Source organism: Xenopus laevis, chromosome 1L (genome assembly GCF_017654675.1).
Source record: "Xenopus laevis strain J_2021 chromosome 1L, Xenopus_laevis_v10.1, whole genome shotgun sequence".
Classification (NCBI taxonomy): domain Eukaryota; kingdom Metazoa; phylum Chordata; class Amphibia; order Anura; family Pipidae; genus Xenopus; species Xenopus laevis.
This window is the reverse complement of record NC_054371.1, coordinates 17,578,567-17,598,334: the sequence shown is the minus strand read 5'-3', so window position 1 is coordinate 17,598,334 and position 19,768 is coordinate 17,578,567. Positions and strand designations below refer to the sequence as shown.

The following is a 19,768-nucleotide window of genomic DNA, read 5'->3' as shown; positions in this document are numbered from 1 at the left end:
ACAACTAATTTTGTAACTAGTAGTAGATGACTTCACTACTATACAAGCAGTAGTAACAAAACTTAAATTAAAGTGCAGTAAGTGCCGGTCATTTAACTCATCAAGAATTTTATATAAAACCAATCAATTCCCAGATCAACTAATTCCCAGGCCAATTCTTAAATCAATTGAATATAAATATAAAGTGCCGTTTAGTGCGTATATCAAATGAAAGTTTCCAAATTAAAAAATTAACAATCAATTCATTAGAAATTCATGATGAGGCTCAGGTGTGATAGAGGATGTCCACAATTCATTGGAAAGTGCCAATTAATTATAGGAAATAAGGGGCATTTGCAAAGTTGATGTTCTAGAAAAAATGATTAAAATACTATAGAATTAAATGTAAAGTGCAGTGCAATAGGAGTCAATTACTGGATAGGTAAATTGCATCCCAACTTCTGGTCATAATTTAAACCTAATCTTATTTCTATGCAATTTACCTATCTAGTAATTGACTCCTATTGCACTGCATTTTACATTTAATTCTATTTTAATCAGTTTTTTTATAACATCAACTTTGTTAACGCACCTTATTTCCCATAATTAATTGGCACTTTCCAATGGTTGTTATTAGAATAATGGTGGCCAAAAGAAAATATTTTGGTATCTATTATCAGAACACTTAACCCATTACATCTTCTCCTTTGGGAGTTTTTTAAATCAGTTTAAATCTAATGAGCTGCTCATTATTAGTGATGGGCGAATTTATTCGCCAAGCGCGAATTTGCGGCGAATTTGCGCGATTCGCCGCCAGCGAATAAATTTGCGAAAAGCCCGCGAAAATTTGCGGCAAAAATTCGCCGGCGTCAACAAAAAAATTTTCCGAAAAAACTGACGTCAAAAACGGGCGCCGGCGTCAAAAACGGGTGCTGGCATCAAAAACGAGATGCCGGCGCCGTTTCGCGGATTTCGCAAATTTTTCAGCGAAGCGAAACGGCGCAAATTTGCCCATCACTACTCATTATCTCACAGCCTAACTGTCAGCAGCTGGGGAATAGTGGGGTCTGTTTATACAGAGGGTTTGTCAGTGGACTGCTGATTTGTTATCATTGAGTTCATATGAACAGACTGTTAACATTAACGTTACTGTAAATTCCAATGTTTGCCCTGTTTAGCACAAGCAATACAAAAAACTATAGATAGTTCCACATTAAAACAATAGGCAGAACTTTATTCAGCACAAACCCTAATCATTGAACTACTTCTAAAAAAGAAGGTGTATTGATCCTTCAGCTCCTTTTAGACTTTTGACCCAGTCTGTTATCTTTTTTCTTCTTTACCCCCTTCAATTTTCTTTTTTATGGATTTTTTAGGGAAAAAACTGCATAACTGATAATTAATTCTTCTTATTACATAGGCTCCAAAATGTTTATCATCAGCAAAATAAAGCCTGTAGGAATCTTACAACTTTATGTGTTATATATCCTGGTACAGAACCAACACAGGTACCAAATATATAAGAAGTTCTATGTACAATAAATCTAGATTAAAGCATGAAGCCAAGAATTGTCTGGTACAATGAGTTCTATATTTCATATTCATGTTTTAGTCTGATCTACATTCAAACCGAAAGAGGAAGGTTTTTGTTCAGCTCTGTATCACTGTGTGAGAGGGGAACTGTAATAATACTGACAGTAATAAGCTGCTGCATCTTCTGCTTCCATTCTGCTGATTGTAAGAGTGAAATCAGTTCCAGACCCACTGCCGCTGATCCGCTCTGGGGTCCCTGTGTGTCGGGTGTTTGCCCAATAGATCAGCAGCTTTGGTACCTGCCCTGATTTCTGTTGGTACCAGGCTAACCAATTGTAAGAGCCACTTACAACACTGCTACTGGCTTTACATGTGATGGTGACAGTTTCTCCTGGTGACACAGAGACATAATCTGGAGACTGAGTCAATACAATCTGCCCATAGGAACCTAGGATATAATTCAGGTTAAAGGAAATAGTTAGTTTACTTATCCAGTAATTTATTTATTTTAATTTTTTATTTTCCAGCACAATATCTCACCCTGGCTAAAGATCAGGAGGATCCCCAGTAGCAGCAGCAGCAGTAGATAAGTGGGATAAGACATGTCTCTATCTATGCACTGTGACACATACAGATCATTAATATGGCACAGGGACACTGGCACTTTTATAGCAGCTGCAGTTTAGCCACACAATGTCTCTATGCAAAACACCAACCAACATCCCACTTATATTATTGTCATATGCGAAGGTTGATTGCAACTACAAGTTACAGGACTTGCTTCACTTCCCATCAGAGACTGCTCAGCTGTGACACAGCAAATGACACATTTATCACTAGAAGAAAACTTTTACTGTGAGAGTTTCCTTTCATTTCTTATTTTACTTGAACACCCTGAAAGCAGTGCAAACTTACAGTCAGACTCATGTTACAAACTTGTCAAGCAAAGTGCAGACTACAGGTGCATGGCACCCAATTTTGTGTTTACCATGGAGATTGTACATGATCCCTTTTATAACTGTTAAAGGTTATAACCAGTGTCAGACTGGAGGGGGGGCAGGGCCCACCAGCAACCTCCACTCCATCCCTTTACCCCCCTTCTGCCAGCATGTACCCTTGGACATTAGGGAGGTCAGTGAGTATCTCAGATATGTGGGGAGTAGGTCTTTGCCTATAGGGCCCCCAGGGCCAGGGCCCAGTCTGACCCTGCACTTGTGCTCTGGAGGGGATGGGTTAGATGGAGCCATTCAGCAGACCAACCACTACTGTCAAATGGAGGTGACGTGTTTCATCGCTCCACTGCCTCAGTAAGTACAGTCTGCTGCTGATGGCTGCTACAGCTCTTCTCTCTGATCTCCTTCATCCTATACACCAATGTAACCAAAGGGCCTAGGACACACTAAAGCTGGGGCCCACCAGGTTTTTACCCACTGCCCCGGCTGCCACACTGACCCTGGTTATAACAGTTCAAAGATGGACAGTTTTGAAAATCACCTATTTATTTCATGTGGGACTTTAAACAGACCCCTGAATTTTTCTTATAAGGGCATAGTTAAGGGATAAATAATTTATAGGGGTTGTTTGCCTTTAAATTAACTTTTAGTATGTCATAGAGAGTGATATTATGAGACAATTTGCAGTTGGTTTTCAGTTTTTATTATTTGTATGTTATTGAGTTATTTAGCTTTTTGTTCAGCAGATCAATATAAAAGTCACATGCTGCATGGCTAATTAGTATTAGTATAATTTGTATAAGAGAATGATGAAATTTCCTGACTACAAGCCATAATGAAAGCACAGCCTGGTGCAAAGGGCAATTTTCAAATATCACCTCAATGGTGCCAGTAGCTCCAGGGTTTCCCAGCATCAGTAGTGCACACAGACGCTCTGTTTATTAAAGATACTTGCATCCAGATGTCATGTAGGGAGCGAAATTTCTTTTTCTGACTTAAAGAATGTGAAAAATACAAAAAAGTGGGGTTGTGGGTGTACTCCTAAGGCTAAGTAAAAATATATTAAAAGTACAATGGAAGTACTGACTTGACCAATTAATCAGTGCACATTCCCTGGCCCCTATCTAAGTAATTCAGTATATATGCAAGTGCATTTGTTAACAAAGACAGGGGTTTTTAGTTACAAAGTTAGGATCATAAAGTTGGTAAGCCAACATACCATGTCAAGGTAAACCCCACACTGTGGTCCCTAACTTGTTTACCTCTAGTCATAGTATAAAAGGTCTTGTACCTCTCTGCATAGTAGAATTAATTGAAGTAAATTCTCCTGAACCTTGGTTTCAGTCTGAGGACTAGATTCTCCCCGCCACAAGCTTGTGGCTTTTAAGAGAGAGACATTGCAAAAACCAAAGCCCATTTTTTAAAAAATGTAATAATGAAAAAACAATAGTAAAGAATGTGAGATAGGAGTTACATATACAGTAGTTACATGTAGTATACTAGTGCTCAGCTTCTGGTCACAGCTCAGTCTTCTGCCTATAGCAACCACCTTTGGCTTCAGGAGGAGCCCTCTGCTACTCAGATGCCGACAGGTCTTAAAATGAGAGAAGCTAAGCAGAAGTTCTGGACAACAAAGTGGTCAGATCATACACTGTAATTTGAACAGAAGGTATAACAGCTACTGGAAGTATGATGATTATAAGCAGGGTTTAATAAGCAAGGGATTGGTCCAGGCAGAGTTCAATTGGTTATCCGGCAGTCAAAGGGTTGGTTCAAGCAGAGTTCAAGCAAAAGTCAGACAGGCAGGGATCAAAACCAGGAGATATCAGCAGAATAAATGCACCCAGGAACTAATGAATAAGACCTAACAATGGGCAATAAGTTTTGGCCCAAGGCCCCTTTAAATATTCAAACTTTACACCAAAACGCAATGACGTAATTATACTTGGGCATAAAATACGGAAGTGCATGCCGTGCACGCCATGGGATAGGATATGTGCACCGGAGGAGGAAAGCAATCAGAGCTGGAATGTTACCACAAGGAGGCCCTTATCCCCACTAGACCATCAGGTAACCTCACAGTAATCTGCCGTAAGGACCCTTCATGCCGAACAGTCTGATGCTTATCTGGTGCTAGGATTGGGCACAATTATTGGGAGGGACTGGGGAAGACCCAGTGGTCTTGGTATATAGGTACCACTGACAAAGTTAGAATACGGGGTGATGTCCTCAAAAATGATTTTTAAAAAAGGTGTAAAGTTGAGGGTGAGGACTTCCAAGGTAATTTTCTCAGAGATATTACCTATTCCTCGAGCAACGGGTTTTGGGTTTTTGGAGAACTGGGCTGATTTCTCAGTTGGCTACAGGCTCTTTGCCAGGGATGGGGGCACCTCAATGATGATGGTGCAGCTGTTTTGGGAGAGAAGATGGCTAGAGGGTTGGAGGAGATTTTAAACTAGACGTGGGGGTATGGGTTCAGTAAAGGATTCAGTAAAGGACAGATTAGATGAGGTAGTGGGCAAAGGAAGGGGAAATAGGGGAGGAAATTTGGTTGGGGGTACTGTTAAGGATAAGGAGGGCCACATGTCATTTGTTCAATATGGTACTTGTATTAAAGGGGACCCGTCACCCAAAGAAATTATTCAAAATCCTATTTTATCACATTAGTCAAGCAAAATGAACTTTAATTACACTATATAAATTATTCGAATCTTGTTTCCTTCAGTCTGGGATTTCAAAATTATAGCAAGCAGGCAGGAGCCATTTTGTGCACACTGTTATTAAGGCAAGCCTTGTGTCATCTCAGAATCTTGTTTGTGCACCAGAATGGGGGACCTGATGTCCATCCCCATGCCCTGGCTACACAATTAAATGGTAAAGAGAACGGGGGAATGTGGGGAGAGCAGTGACATCTAGGAAGTGCTGAATGGAAAGTGAAAGTAATTGTCTGCCCTGCCTCTATCGGCACACAGGAGTTACAGTAGCAGGGCAAGCCCTTGCAATTTTATTATGCAGTAGTGCAACGTTTCGGGATCTCGCCCCTTTGTCAAGCATAGTGTGGACAAGTGCAGACATGATTTAAAGGGTGTTCAATTAACAAATTAGCATATTTAACAAGCTTTGCTGTGAAAAAAGTTTTTTGCATTGAAAAAGATTTTTACATATCAAAATGCCATTTAAAATGCAATGTTAACGTGAAAGAATATGCATCCAAGTACCAATTAACAATACACTGCTGTAAAGGTTAATAGTGAAAAATATAGTTAAAAAAAAGGACAATATTAAAAGTTATTGCAGTAAAAACCTGTTTAGTAGAAAAATTTAGTGAAAATATTTTTATCAAAAATGCCCATAAAAAAGAGCATAATATAAGATCCGTTAAAGTCCATAAATATTAGTCCTTTATTTTGACTTCACGTAGTGCTGGAAGTGATGAAATATAGAGGTGAATATCTAAAAGAAAAAAAATTAAAACAATATGGCAACAAAATGGCCATGAAAAAAGGTTAAAACTATAACAGCTAGACAAATTCGATTAAAAAAGTAACAAATACTTAAGATAAGTTAACCCTGCATCCTAAAGGGATGGGGGAAAAAAAGGACACTTTACCTGTCCCTGAAGGGATCTCATAACAAAGTTTTTATCTGAAAGGAGAAGGAATAACATTAGTATATATTTCTACCATTCCATAATTTTATAAATAACACAACATATTGTACTCCTCGTTAAGCCCCTTCGGGGCCCTGCTTTGCAATGCCCAGATCCAATAACACTCCCTTTGTAAGAGAGATCTTTTGATATCTTGGCCCTGTTTACACATAACTCTTTCTAACAAATGCCAACGGAGCTGCGCCACCCTGTGGCCATGTGTGAAAAAGTGTTTGGCTAGAAGGGTTTCTCGTTTAGTTTTAACCAACTGCTTTTCTTTATCCCTAGTAGCTGCTTGTGTCCCTAAAGTGGTTTGACCAATGGCAGGTGGTTGATAATTCCTTATTGTGGATTTATGTTCATATAATCTTGTTTTAATAGATCTGGATGTCTGGCCCACATAGGCCAGACCACAGGGGCATTTCAGGCAATAGATAACATTGCTGGTGTCACAGGTGAAAAAACCTTTAATCAAATGTTTAGAACCTTGCAAAGGATGTGTGACATACTCCCCAGGGATAATCCCACTGCCATGTCTGCAATTCCTGCAGGGAAAAGTGCTGTGTGATCTCATAGGCTGTTGGTTGTTTAGGTTACACTTAGGTTTCGTTTTCACCAAATCACCCACATTTTTCCCCCGCCGGTAAGAGAACAGCGGTGGAGCCTGAAACAGCTTACCATACCTCGGATCAGTGCCAAGAAGTCCCCAATATGTGCGTTTTTAACCATCTTTTTCTCTAGTAACTGTTGTCTAGGAATAGCTCGTAGAGGTGCGAGCTATTCCTAGACAACAGTTACTAGAGAAAAAGATGGTTAAAACGCACAAATCCCCTAGAATACCGTTTATTTATACTTTTGATGTAAACTCAAAACGGTGCCGTAACATCGTACTTAAGTATTGGGGACTTCGTGGCACTGATCCGAGGTATGGTAAGCTGTTTCAGGCTCCACCGCTGTTCTCTTACCGGCGGGGGAAAAATGTGGGTGATTTGAATTTTAAATGGCATTTTGATATGTAAAAATCTTTTTCAATGCAAAAAACTTTTTTCACAGCAAAGCTTGTTAAATATGCTAATTTGTTAATTGAACACCCTTTAAATCATGTCTGCACTTGTCCACACTATGCTTGACAAAGGGGCGTGACCCCGAAACATTGCACTACTGCATAATAAAATTGCAAGGGCTTGCCCTGCTACTGCAACTCCTGTGTGCCGGTGAAATTCTTCTTACCCTTGTTGTGAGGCGGCCGATTCCTCTATCACTGGGCACCAGTATAAGAACCTTTGGGAGTGTGTGGTGTGCGGCTTTTCCAAAGTTTACTTGGACTGCCCTGCCTCTATGCCATTGGCATAGAGGAGGGGCAGACAATATTTGATTGACAGCAGAGATTTTTAAATGAGCTTACAGCAGCTATGAATGCTTTAATAAAAAAATAGAAATTGGATTTCATGTTTAATTTGAAAAGGACTTTTATTATACAGATTTTTGTGTCTGGGTGACAGGTCCACTTTAAATGTATGTTTGCAAATGCATAGAGTCTGACTGGTAAAATGGGAGAGTCGGAGGTGCTAGTGCTGGAGGGAACATATAATGTGATTGGTGTGGCAGAATGGCTGAATGAGTTGCATGACTGGGTAGTTAATATCAGTGGTTCTACTTTTTGGAGGAACAGAAGCAATAGAAAAGGAGGAGGAGTATGTCTGTTTGTTAGGCAGGATTTAAATGCTTATATAAAAGAAGAGGTGATGTAAGAAAATTTGGGGGGCAGAAGATTTATGGGTGGAGCTCTTCACCAATTGTAAAGAGTTCAGCAATTTAATTGTAGGAGTATGCTAAATACCTCCTAATGTAAGTGAGGAAGAAGAGACTAAGCTCCTGATGCAAATAGAAAAATATGCTAGTTTGGGGAAAGTAATGATAATGGGGGATTTTTATTACCCAAATATTGACTGGAGCAACAGTACTGCCACGGCAGTTTATGGGATATAAACTTGTTACGTGACAATTTTATGCCACAAGTTGTTGAAGAGCCAACCAGTGGCAGAACTACCAGGGGTGTAATGGGTACAGCTGCACCAGGGATCATGCCTCTACTCCCCCAATAGGGCCCGCAACTCAACAGAGAGATAAAGCACCAGTCATTATTGCGCATTATGGGGTGGATGGCTCAGACTGCCTAAAACGTGTGGGGAATGCCCCCATTTACCAACCCCACTTATTTTCTGTATGTGATCAACTGGATAGGAGCGATTTGACTGCCTAGTAATACACGGTGGGGTAACTAGGGTGGGGGACATGGGGTCCATTTCCGTAGGGCTGACAGTGGATGCTGCTCCCCCCTGCCCTCATCACTATAGTCTAATGTCTTCATCAGTGGGGCACAGGGGCCCTTGGGCACCCACAGTGCCTCCCCCCATGAACGATCTGCCCAATCTGAGCCATCTGATGGGGGAAGAGAGAACAATTATCATGGCAGTGATGGACCGACAGAAGCTGGAGGAGGAGAAGGAAGATGTCATGCTAAAGTAAGGGCACATTTATACAGTTTTCATGATATGGACAAGTATGTGGTAGGAGGGTGGCATTACATTTAATAGGAGATGTAGAAATCGGCTGCTGTTGACTGGGCTACTCTTCTTAACACATTGAGTGCCAGCCCAGGGCAACAATGTGCTTAGGTGCAGTGGCTCATGTATGTGAAATCCCTGCCATCCACATCACTTAATATACGTTCTGGGGATTTTATACATGGAATTGCCACGTGCCATCTTGATATATGTTCTGGGGGTGTTTATATATAGAATGGCCACCATGCTATCTTTCTATGAGTTCTGGGAGTATTTAGACATGGAATTGCCATGGTGCCATCTTGCTATGAGTTCTGGGGGTACTTATACATAGAATGGCCACTGTACCATCCTGCTATGAATTCTGGGGGTATTTTACATGAAATTGCCACTGCATTCATTCTGCTAAATGTTTTATGGGCATTATAAATGAAATTAAAAATGAAACACTGAGATACTTTAGAAAGAGCTAAAATAGATGCTTAGCTATCTATATATTCAAAGTGGGCATGGTCGAACTTTATTCAGGCTCTCTGCAATTCATATTCCAATATTTCATTCAAATCAATTCATAGTTGCTAGGGTAATTTGGTCTCTAGCAACCAGACTGCTGAAATTGCAAACTGGAGAGCTGCTGAATAAAAAGCTAAATAATGCAAACGGCAAATAAAAAATTAAAAAAAGCAAATGCAAAGTTTGTAAGAAAATCCCTCGGTGCACCATATTAAAGTTAATGTAAAGGTGAACAACCCCTTTAATGCTGCACTTATTACCCCTTGTCAATTACACATTAAAAAATGTATTTCAGACTCCTGTGCGTATATCCTTTGAGTACAGGTATGGGACCTGTTATCCAGAATGCTCGGGACCTGGGGTTTTCAGATAATGGATCTTTCTGTAATTTGGATTTTCATAATTTAAGTCTATTAGAAAATCACATAAACATTTAATAAATCCAATAGGCTGGGTTTGCTTCCAATAAGGATTAATTATATCTTAGTTTGGATCAAGTGCAAGGTACTGATTTTTAAAAATCTGAATTATTTGATTATAATGGAGTCTATGGGAGACTGTGTTCCCATCCAATGCCCGGGGGGGCAGTGTTGCGTAGGGGGGCCCAGTTGTAAATTTATGAACCAGGGCAATTAGGGGTCAAGTTACACTATTTTAGCCAACCAGAAAAAATGCTATTCTATTGAACAGTAATTGAACCCCTGGGTAATAGTGACCATAATGTTATATCATTTCATGTTTGGTGCAAAAAACAAATCTAAACTGGGGCAACAAAAACCATGAATTTCAGAAAAGCTATTTTTTTTCCCCTTTAGAGCATAGATTAGGGCATTATGTTTTCAGCTAAAAACACAGAACAGAAATGGTTGTCATTTAAAATTATATCATATTGTTATTGTTCTCAATTTATTCCCTTAAGGATTAAATGAAGAAGCACTAAGAATCAGCCCATATGGCTTAATATAGAAGTAAAAAGTTAATAGGAAGGAAAAGAAAGGCATTTAAAAACTACAAGTCTGTTGGGACAGAAGCTGCATTTAATGAATATAAACACTATAATAAAATTTGTAAAACAGCAATCCGGAAGGCAAAGAAAGGAAATGAGGAGTGACTGCAGCTGAAGCTAAGACTTACCCCAAAAAGTTTTTTAAGTATATTAATAGTAAAAAGATGCGGGTTGAGAGTCTTGCTCCTTTAAATAATGGTACCAGTATGGTTGTAACAGATACAGAAAAGGCAAATGTGCTAAATAAGTTATTTTCTTCATTGTATACAATAGAGGAGTTCTAAGGTTCACTTCATAGCTGCACTGATGGCGCAGCTCAATTTAGTCAGTGTTTGACTCAGGATATGATTCATAAAGTTTTAATAAAAATGAATGTAAACAAGGTACCAAGGTCAGATGGCATACACATCCGGGTTCTAAGAGGGCTTAGTTCAGTTTTAGACCGGCCCCTATTTCTGACATTCACTTTTATCTGGTATGGTACCTATGGATTGGAGAAAAGATGATGTCATTCCAATATTTAAAAAGGGATTACGATCTCAGCCTGGCAATTATAGGCCAGTAAATTTGACATCGGTGGTGGGCAAATTATTTGAAGGCTTGTTAAGGGATCATATTCAAAATTTTGTCCTAGTGAATGACATTAAGAGCAGCAATCAGAATGGCTTTATGAAGGATAGGTCATGCCAGACAAATTTAATTGCTTTATATTATGAGGTAAGTAAGATGCTGGACAGTGGGGGGCAGTAGATGTGATCTATTTGGATTTTGCCAAAGCATTTGATACAGTGCCCCACCAAAAGTCTGCTTTCTGAACTAAAGTCTGTTGAACTTAATGAAGTTGTTTGTACATGGGTAGGAAACTGGCTACAGGATCGGGTACAGAGGGTGGTTGTTAATGGTACATTCTCTACTTGGAGTAAAGTTCTTAGTGGGGTCCATCAGGGCTCGGTATTAGGTCCACTTTTATTTAACTTGTTCATTAAGGACTTAGCAGAGGGTATTGTAATTAATTTATCAGTGTTTGCAGATGTCACAAAACTATCCAGCCCAATTAATTCCATTCAGAATGCGGCATCCTTGCAACATAATCTTGATAAACTGGCATTCTGGGCAAATGATATTCAATGTTGATAAATGTAAAGTCATGCACCTGGGATGTAAAAATATCCAAGCTACTTATACCCTTAATAGGACTGTACTAAGCAAATCCATTATGGAAAAGGACTTTGGAGTACTTGTAGATGATAAACTTGGCTGTTGCAAGCAATGCCAGTCAGCAGCATAAAGAGCAAATAAGGTCTTGCACTCTTTTAAAAGGGGCATAGATTTATGGGAGGAGGGGGTTATTCTTCCACTGTATAGAGCACTGGTAAGGCCCCATCTAGAATATGCCATACAGTTTTGGTCTCCATCACTCAAACAGTACATTATTGTATTAGAGAGGGTACAGTGAAGGGCAACTAAGCTGGTAAAAGGTATGGGAAATCTTAGCTAGAAGGAAAGACTGGCCAAATTGGGGATGTTCACGCTGGAGAGAAGGCGCTTAAGGGGAGATATGATAACTATGTATACATATATAACGGGATCATATCATAATCTCTCCAATGTTTTATTTACCAGTATGTCCTTCCAGCTGACGCGAGGTCACCCATTCCGATTAGAAGAAATTAGGTTCCGCCTAAATATTGAGAAGGAGTTTTTTACAATGAGAGCTATGAAGATGTGGAATTCTCTCCCTGTATCAGTGGTACAGGCTGATACATTAGATAGCTTTAAGAAGGGGTTGGATGGTGTTTAGCAAGTGAGGGAATACAGGGATATGGGAGATAGCTCATAGTACAAGTTGATCCAGGGACTGGTCCCATTGCCATTTTGGAGTCAGCAAGGATTTTCCCCCTCTGAGGCAAATTGGTGAGGCTTCAAATAGTTTTTTTGCCTTCCTCTGGATCAACTAGTGGTTAGGAAGGTTAAAATAGAGTTAAAAGGTTGAACTTGATGGACGTCTGTCTTTTTTTCAACCTAACTTATTATGGGTGGCCTCTGGTTGGGTGATCATTTTTAAGTGGAAAAAAGACCACGGTCAGGCAGGTAATGGGGGGGGGGAGTTGCTGTGTGCACCTGACCCCTCCAAAGTGGGGGACCCAGTGCAGGGTAGCTATGGTACTGAATTTACCCTAATAGTTTAAATCTTCCATCCCTCTAACCAGTTTAGTTGCACTTAGTCTCTGCACTCATTTATATCCCTCTTAAGGACTGGAGTCCAAAACTGCACTGCTCCAGCCTAACTGGCTGCAGCTGGGGGAATGGTGGGTTCTGCTCAGGGCTGGACCTAGGGGTAGGCAGAAGAGGCAGCTGCCTAGGGCATAATGATAGGGGGTGCTGGGAAACTACCTCTAAAATTGTCTTCTGCCTACCCCTAGCTGGGTTCACACCCCTTACTCCCCTTCCTTCCCTCTATCACCCACCTCTCTATCACTATCCCCTCCCTCCTGTCACAGTCCCCTCCATCCTCCTTCCCCTCCCCCATGGTCTCCTCCCCTCTGTCTCTCTCTCCATTGCTCTCCCCTTCATCGCACAGTCAAGCACACACGCACAGAGGCGGTGGGTTGCCAGCTGGTTGTCTAGGGTGCCTGGCCGGCCTAGCCTGGCCCTGGTTCTGCTTATACAGAGGGTTTGTCAATGTACTGCAGATTTGTGCTCATATGATTATTATGTTAAATTAACTTTAATTTTCAGTATTGGCCCTGTTTGGTGCAAGCAATAAAAAAACCCCATAGATGTTTCCCAATTAAAACAATAGTCAGAAATATGTTCAGCACAAGCCCTGTTCATTGAAACAACTAATTCTAGATGGTGTTTTGCTCCTTCAATTCTTTTAGATTTTTGATCCAGCCTGTTCCCTTTTCTCCTTTATCTCCTTTAATTTTCTTTTTTATGGATTTTGAAGAAAAAACTGCATAACTAATAATTAATTTGCATTAGGGATGCACCGAATCCAGGATTCGGTTCGGGATTCGGCCAGGATTCGGCCTTTTTCAGCAGGATTCGGATTCGGCCGAATCCTTCTGCCCAGCCGAACCGAATCCGAATCCTAATTTGCATATGCAAATTAGGGGTGGGAGGGAAATTGCATGACTTTTTGTCAGAAAACAAGGAAGTAAAAAATGTTTTCCCCTTACCACCCCTAATTTGCATATGCAAATTAGGGTTCGGATTCGGTTCGGTATTCGGCCGAATCTTTCACGAAGGATTCGGGGGTTCGGCCGAATCCAAAAAAGTGGATTCGGTGCATCCCTAATTTGCATCTTCTTATAACACAAACATGACAATGTTTGTCATAAAAAAAAAAGCCTTTATGAAATCCTACAACTTTCTCTGTGTGTTTTATATACCCTGGTACCAACAGAAACCAACACAGGTGATATATATCTAAGAAATCGTATGTACAATAAATTTAGAATAAAGTATGAAGCCAAGAATCTTCTGGTACAATGAGTCCTTTATTTCATCTTCATGTTTTAGTCTGATCTGCATTCAAACTGAAAGAGGAAGGTTTTTGTTCAGCTCTGTATCACTGGGTGAGAGGGTCACTCCTATACTGCTGACAGTAATAATCTGCTGCATCTTCTTCTTCCATTCTGCTGATTGGGCTGCTAACACTGCTACTGGCTTTACATGTGATGGTGACAGTTTTTCCTGGTGACACAGAGTCATAATCTGGAGACCGAGTATGTAAAATCTGCCCATAAGAACCTAGAAAATAATTTGAGAAAATGGAAATAGTTAATTTGGTTGTCCAGTAAGTTATTTTTTTTTCTTTTTATGAATTAAAATCACTCCCAATGTGTGAATGTAAAATATGAAGTATAAATAAGAAACAATCTCATACCTTGGCTAAAGATCAGGAGGATCCCCAGTAGCAGCAGTAGATAAGTGGGATAAGACGTCTCTATCTATGCACTGTGACACATACAGATCATTAATATGGCACAGGGACACTGGCACTTTTATAGCAGCTGCAGTTTAGCCACACAATGTCTCTATGCAAAACACCAACCAACTGCCTGGGGGTTTGCTATTACAACATGATCTGAGTTATTCTTTGTACCCAACTTGAAAAAATATCAAGGTGCTTTTTTTTACCCTGAAATCTAAATAATATCAAGCAAAACCATAATGGAATGGTGTCATGTCAAAATCAACCCCCTTTCTTATACAGATGTTGGATTTTTTATCGAAAGACTTACTATCTAATAATGGAAAGGCCATATCCTACCAAGTTAGTTTTTAAATAAATAATAAAATTTTTGAATTATACTAATAAAACAGTACAGGTATAGGATTTGTTATCTGGAAACCCTTATCCAGAAAGCTCTGAATTATGTAAAGTTGGCCTCCCATAGACTCCATTATATCAACTATATCATTATATAAATATATCAAATATATATCAAATAAATAATATATCAAATAATTCAAATGTTTTAAAACATGATTTTCTTTTTTTATTGTAGCAATTAAGCAGTAGTTTGTACTTGATCCAAACTTAGATATAATTAATCCTTATTGGAAGCAAAACCAGCCTATTGGGTTTATTTAATGTTTACATGATTTTTTAAGGAATGAAGATCTAAATTACGGAATCCGTCATCTGGAAAACCTCAGGTCCTGAGCATTCTAGATAACAGGTCCCATACCCACACCTTGTACTTGATTCTGCATAAATCTTTTAGCCACAACGGTTTGTGGGAAAGTAAAACAAACCATGGGAAATTTAGAAATACACCTGAGTGATATATGCATGTCAAAAACACTCTTACTTTCCACAGGCATTTTTCTGATGAACCACAATGTTGTAATAATGCATCCAACAAAATGACACATGATATAGCCTTTAGGTATAGTTACATAGTAACATAGTAAATTATGTAGAAACAGATACACGTCTATCAAGTTCAACCTTTTAACTCTATATATAGCCTGCCTAACTGCCAGTTGATCCAGAGGAAGGCAATAAAAACCCATCTGAAATCTCTCTAATTTGCCTCAGAGGGAAAACTTAATTCCTGACTACAAAATGTTAATGGGACCAGTCCCTGGATCAACTTGTACTATGAGCTATTTCCCATAACCCTGTATTCCCTCACTTGCTAAACACCATCCAACCCCTTCTTATACCTATCTAATGTATCAGCCTGTACCACTGATTTAGGGAGAGAATTTGTAGTTATTAATCCAATGTCATTAATTTTGCATTGTATGGGTTGTACATTACATTAGATTAAGTTTGAAAATCACATAAGGGGTTAGCAACTCTGTCTTTCTTAAAAAGCACAATGCTACACACACTATTCATTATCCAGTTGAATGTATTGAAGACAGTAACATAGTAAGATAGTTTGAAAAAAGACAAACATGCATCAAGTGCAACCTTATATGTGTATATAAACCTATAAAACCTGCCTAACTGCCAGTTGATCTAGAGGAAGGCAAAAAACCCCATTTGATGTCTCTCCAATTTGCCTCAGAGGGGGAAAAATTCCTTCCTGACTCCAAGATGCAATGGGACCAGTCTCTGGATTAACTTGTATTATGAGCTATCTCCCATATCCCTGTATTCCCTCACTAAACACCATCCAACCCCTAATAAATCAGCCTGCATGACTGATTCAGGGAGAGAATTCCATATCATCCCTGTTCTGACTATAATAAATCCTTTTTGTATATTAAAGGAGAACTAACCCCTAGCCCCCCTCCACTGCCCGATCCACTGCCCCCTCTGAGCTCCCCCCCCCAGCATTTGCGCTTCTGAGAAGGTGCAGAGTCACCTATTGCCACTTGGGAACCCTGGAGCTACTTCCACTATTGACCTGGCAGTAATTATAGGATTCCTACTGCAGACTGTGTCTATAGGCTCTAAAGACTTGCACCCAGAACTTGGTGCACTTAATGGTGCATTTATGAACACAATGCAGTGTACAAAGAGCAATTTATGATACCATATCAAGGTGGGAGCCCCAGCATTAATAGTCGCACTTGCACACATTGCACTTGCATACCAGAAATGTATCTGTCAGTACAACTAATTCAGGGAGAGAATTTAAAAGACCAGTAAAAAAAATTGTTTCTTTTTAATGAAAAAAGCTTTTATTAAGAAATTACTTACCAATTCTCTGCTTGCGCTCCTCTTCAAAAACGGCGACAATCCATTGTGTGGTGCTCGATTTCTCCTCCCTGCCTTCTATAGGAGATAGCCAGGGAGGAGAAATCGAGTGCCGCAAGATGGATCGTCGCCCTGTCTCTGTTTTTGAAAAAAAGCCCAAGCAGAGAATCAGTAAGTAATTTGTTAAATTCTTATGTTACTGGTCCTTTATCAATTTCACAGCTCTCACTCTATTGAGCTGCTCATTATCTCAAAGCCTAACTGGCTGTAGCTGAGGGAATGGTGGGTTCTGCTTATACAGAGGGTTTGTCAGTGGACTGCTGATTTGTTTTCATTATTTTCACATGATTATTCAATAGTTCATGAATTTTTGCTCTATTTAGTACAAGCAATAAAAACTAGATATTTCCTTATTAAAACAAAAGGCATAAATATGTTTAGCACAAGCCCTATTCATTGAACGAATTCTGAAAAAGAGGGCTCCAGCGACGCTTGCCAGTAATGCCAACCACTAGCCCCAGTACTGCATTATACAGTCCCACATTTATGTAAAACAAATATGGTTAGGTTTGTATTAAATCTGAGCTCTTAGGTCACATTACTTTAAAGTTTGGGGTTTGATTCAGCCAAACTACAAAGCCAGTGATACAATATTACAATTGTTAATTACCAACAGAGACAAGTGGATCCCATGGAAGTAAATGAACTGCTAGTAATTCCATAGTTCCCTTAGCAGCTTGTATAAAGATCAGGAGGATCCCCAGTAGCAGCAGCAGCAGTAGATAAGTGGGATAAGACATGTCTCTATCTATGCACTGTGACACATACAGATCATTAATATGGCACAGGGACACTGGCACTTTTATAGCAGCTGCAGTTTAGCCACACAATGGGGCAGATTGACTAAAAGGCATAGTGGCAGTCGCTAGTGAAAATTCGTTAGGAATCCGCAGGTACAATTCACTAACAGGCATAGACACTAATTCACTAGTGACCAGAACTGTCACTAGCGTTCATTCACACTCTACCGCCAGATGACTTTTCGGTCAGGTGAATGGTCGTTAATCCGCAAATTCACTAGTGTGGATTTTACTTAACATGACCTCTTTTGCCAGAGTTGACTTTGTCACCTCAGACCAGGCAAACTGTATAAAGTATAAAAAATGCTGGCGACTTTTCCTTATTTATATATCAGGTAGGTCCCACGTGTCCCCAGTGCAGGAGTACATTGTGTATTAAATTGCCCAAGTTCTTTCACTACTGTCTTATATAAAGTTTATGTTTGTTTAATTTGCAAACTGTTTGTGTTTTATTTTTCCTAGTGGAAATCCTCTGAGGTATGCTCCTCAGTTTTCCCTAGGTGGAGGCACTGCGCTGTAAAATCCCAGTTCCCGGTACTTTCCATACGCAAAAGAGACTCAGGGCCCTGGATTGTCAAGGGTTAATTGCTATTTAAAGAGACAGTAACCAAATTAGGGTTATAAGAGACAAAGGGTCTTTGCAGGGATGTAAGAAAACATATATCCGTAATACTCCTCTCCAGTCTATATTATTGAGGAAGATCACATGGCTCCTGGGCCATGTTTATAAGCTATAAAATGAAAGTACTGTAACTTCATTGACGTTCATAAAAACATCAAAGCACAAAAGGCCAAAAATGCTGATGTGCTTGAAGCATCTTGTGGCTCACAAAGCAACTTCCTAAGAAACACTCAGAGTTGTAGAATACTTTGGCACTTGAGAAATATGTATTATAATTATTATTAATAATAATAATAACAATAATCAGCCAATGGACTTTGTGAATGTGAGCAGAGACGGATAAAGGGCATTAAAAGGTAATGTCTACTTTTTAAGTACAGAGAAAAATGACATTCATTGGCTATAATTTATTTTATGATATTTGGAGCCACTTTGCTCAGCAGATCTTTAGTTAGGATTTAAATCTGCTCTGTTTCTTTGATGGACTTTAAACCAGACAATCATTGGACAGACAGAAAGGCTAGATTAATAAATGTGGGCCCATGGCATTGCAAGAAGGCTAGGACTGTATAGTTAATTTTACATCCCTGTATGTGAAGTAAACCCATTGCTTTCTACAGAGCTTCTCTGTTATCTGCTATTCAGTTCAATTCAGCTTGAATAACTGTCCCATGTGTACAGAAATTACTCATTTATTTGGTTTTACTTGTCCTTTAAATGTGTTAGAGATACTGATGTAAACCAAACTGTAATGGTGCTTGTGGTATGGTGGGAAGTGATTGGAACTGTGCTGAAAAATTTCCAGGTGAAGTCATGTTGAAATAACATAATGAAATCAGTGAGTTAGTCTTTGTGTGCAAGTCCTCTGCGTGTATTGGTGCAGGCTATCCAATTGTCTCCCTCGCTGTCAGTAACACTGCTACCGGCTTTACATGTGAGGGTGACAGTTTCTCCTGGTGACACAGAGACATAATCTGGAGACTGAGTCAGTACGATCTGCCCATAGGAAGCTGGGAAAGTATCAGAAAAAATGGAAAAGTTTAGTTACTTAGTTGGTTACAATATTTTATTTTCTTTTGCATCTTAAAATCACTCACAATATGTGAATGTAAAATGAACAGTGTAATAAAAGGAACAATCTCTGACCTTGACTAAAGATCAGGAGGATCCCCAGCAGCAGCAGTAGATAAGTGGGATAAGACATGTCTCTATCTATGCACTGTGACACATACAGATCATTAATATGGCACAGGGACACTGGCACTTTTATAGCAGCTGCAGTTTAGCCACACAATGTCTCTATGCAAAACACCAACCAACATCCCTCTCACATCACTGATTTTCTGTTATGTATTACACAAGTTGTAGAACTTTTCTGCATTTGCCATCAGAGACTGTGTCAGGAGCTACCTGGGATTAAACTCTGAATTTTACACTCACAAACTCCTGCATTATTTCATTGAGCCACTGGAGACCTTTGGATTCTGGTTCTATTGGTATGATTAAAGACTTTCTACCTTTTACGTTTGCTCACCTCCTCCTCCTTCTTGATCTACCAGGTGTTGGTAATTTGTTAATTAAGGGCCTTTATAAACCTGTTGCTAATGATACTCCGGTGCTTGATCATTGAAGCTCCCAAGCTAGATCCTGCGTACTCCTTGTTTCTGTGACTCCTGTGCCTGATTCCTGCTTTTGTTCCTGAGATTCCTGCTTTTGTTCCTGAGATTCCTGCCTTGTTCCCTGTGCCTGTGTTCTCTGCTACAGTTCCCATTACCTGCTCTCTGTTGGATCTCCTGGTAATTGACCTCGGTTTGTTAACTGGACTACCCTCTGCCATCAGCCTGCCTCCGACCTCGGCCTGCCATACGGACTTGTTATTGCCATCAGCCTGCCCCCGACCTCAGCCTGTTTCTCAGAATT

The 19,768-nt window shown here is 39.7% G+C and overlaps 1 long non-coding RNA gene and 1 gene segment (V, D, J or C); both read right to left on the bottom strand.

Moving 5' to 3' along the window:
* Window positions 1-1,622: 1,622 nt before the first annotated feature.
* Window positions 1,623-19,178, bottom strand: LOC121401719. The segment is given in 2 exon segments: window positions 1,623-1,960; window positions 18,995-19,178. Coding segments are annotated over 2 exon segments (378 nt in total).
* Window positions 13,685-14,161, bottom strand: LOC121402008. The gene is made up of 2 exons (XR_005966493.1): window positions 14,093-14,161; window positions 13,685-13,956 (listed from the first exon to the last, which is right to left on the bottom strand). It is a non-coding gene; the product is annotated as an uncharacterized LOC121402008 (long non-coding RNA).
* Window positions 19,179-19,768: the final 590 nt, after the last annotated feature.